Below are 1590 nucleotides of genomic sequence, written 5' to 3'. Positions count from 1 at the left end.
GGAAGAAGTCTTGGCAGAACAGGAGAAGTGATGCACACTTGATGATCAGATCGACTTAAATATTATTCATGGCATATAGTCTAGTCCATGCTCTAGCTGTTTCTATGGCTTGGGCTTCGTTGGTCTTCCACTGCTCAGCTACATCATTTGCTAATGGATCATCTGGATTGGGAGCACTTAACAAAGCCTGGATCGATAGCAGAATTGTGTGGATCTGCAGTGCTGGGGACCACTTATCTTTCAAAATATCTAAACATATTCTTCCCAACTTGTCTACATTAGGGTGATAAATTTTGGTCATGAAACGTACTTTAGGAGCTGCCATTGGGTATTCTTCTGGAAGGAATAGTTCAAGTTTAAAAGTCCCTCCCTCAAAGGGGGAATCCTGGGGGCCAGCAATGACCACATGAAAATAACGGGCGTTGCTCTCATCTGGTTCTGCTTTAATGCCAGGAACTGGTTCTGCCAGCAAATGCTGGGTTTCCTTGATAATCCTGCGGGGCAGCCCGGCCATCTTGTCAGATCCGGCGTTCGGCCTCGGGTCTCCTTCATCAACATTCTTTGATTGATTCTCAACACTTTCTGAGAGTGAATTTACCTGGCTACTGTACAGTCTTCTACTCTACCATCTTACCTGACTTGCCCTTATGGAGCACACATTCCACCCCACCCCCCAATCTCCCTGTCTAGCAAATCTGCCTGAAAGGCAAGGCTAATTTTTGTTGACATATATTAAGTAAATTTATGTATTCTCTTGCCATCTGTGATCCTTGATTTTTAGAAAACCTACTGATTTTACAGGCTAGGGTTTGGATCTGTTTTTCTTGAGTCTTCTCAATTTGGATTTAGTGACTTTATTTTATGCTTGATACATATCTAATAGTAATACCTCTTTGGTGTTGAAAATGTTTCTGGGGCTGCACAAATGCTGTCTGGCGAAGGATTGTATTCGATTTATTTCCTCTCATCAGTAGAGAATAATTTTCTCCCAGCATCTTCTATTGCTTCCTCATGGATAAATGGAAAAAACTACCATTTCAAACCATCATGAATTTGCCATTGGAGAATTGTGGTCATGAGAAACTGTATTGTTTTAATTTTTCCTTGTGTCTGAAATTTTCCTGATATGGAGTCTTCTTGGTCAAATGTAGTTCCTCTTCGAAATATAAATAATGGTATTGTAATACACTGTGGAAGATTCCATTAGTATTATTTTACTCTGCAGTAATCATTGTAAACATCTATATTTTAACAAAGTTTTTATATAATATATATATTTGAATGGATTTGTTATACATGTTAATCTATAAAGTGTATTTTTCACTAATGATAGTTTTGAACATCTGTTCAATGAGTGTATTTTAACCTATTTTATTTGTATAATCTATATTTAAGTGGTTTCATACTCTTTGTGCATCTGTATGTGAGGGTTTCAAAAAGTTCATGGAAAACTTCCATTATCTTTTAATTCCATTTTTCCATGAACTTCTTGAAACTCTCTCATATAGCATTCTCTTCTTACTTTTAGTAGTAGTTTTTGAACAGCTAGGTCTGTTCACAATGAATATAGAGCTCTACCATTGTTTTTTT

At 37.3% G+C, this 1590-nt stretch overlaps 2 protein-coding genes across 2 annotated transcripts in view; one reads left to right on the top strand and one right to left on the bottom strand.

The window, feature by feature from the left end:
* UBR3 (ubiquitin protein ligase E3 component n-recognin 3) overlaps positions 1-1590 on the top strand; it is a 195428-nt gene that overhangs the window by 52901 nt on the left and 140937 nt on the right. The window lies entirely within an intron of this gene.
* Positions 7-536, bottom strand: LOC101640479 (ubiquitin-conjugating enzyme E2 N-like). The gene has a single exon (XM_004703754.2). It carries the CDS (start codon positions 512-514, stop codon positions 56-58), a length of 459 nt encoding a protein of 152 aa, XP_004703811.1. The 5' UTR covers positions 515-536; the 3' UTR covers positions 7-55.

This window comes from Echinops telfairi, unplaced genomic scaffold, assembly GCF_000313985.2.
Source record: "Echinops telfairi isolate 266 unplaced genomic scaffold, ASM31398v2 ScPeMD7_4;HRSCAF=17, whole genome shotgun sequence".
In the NCBI taxonomy this organism is placed as follows: domain Eukaryota; kingdom Metazoa; phylum Chordata; class Mammalia; order Afrosoricida; family Tenrecidae; genus Echinops; species Echinops telfairi.
This window is presented reverse-complemented; position numbering and strand designations above follow the sequence as displayed.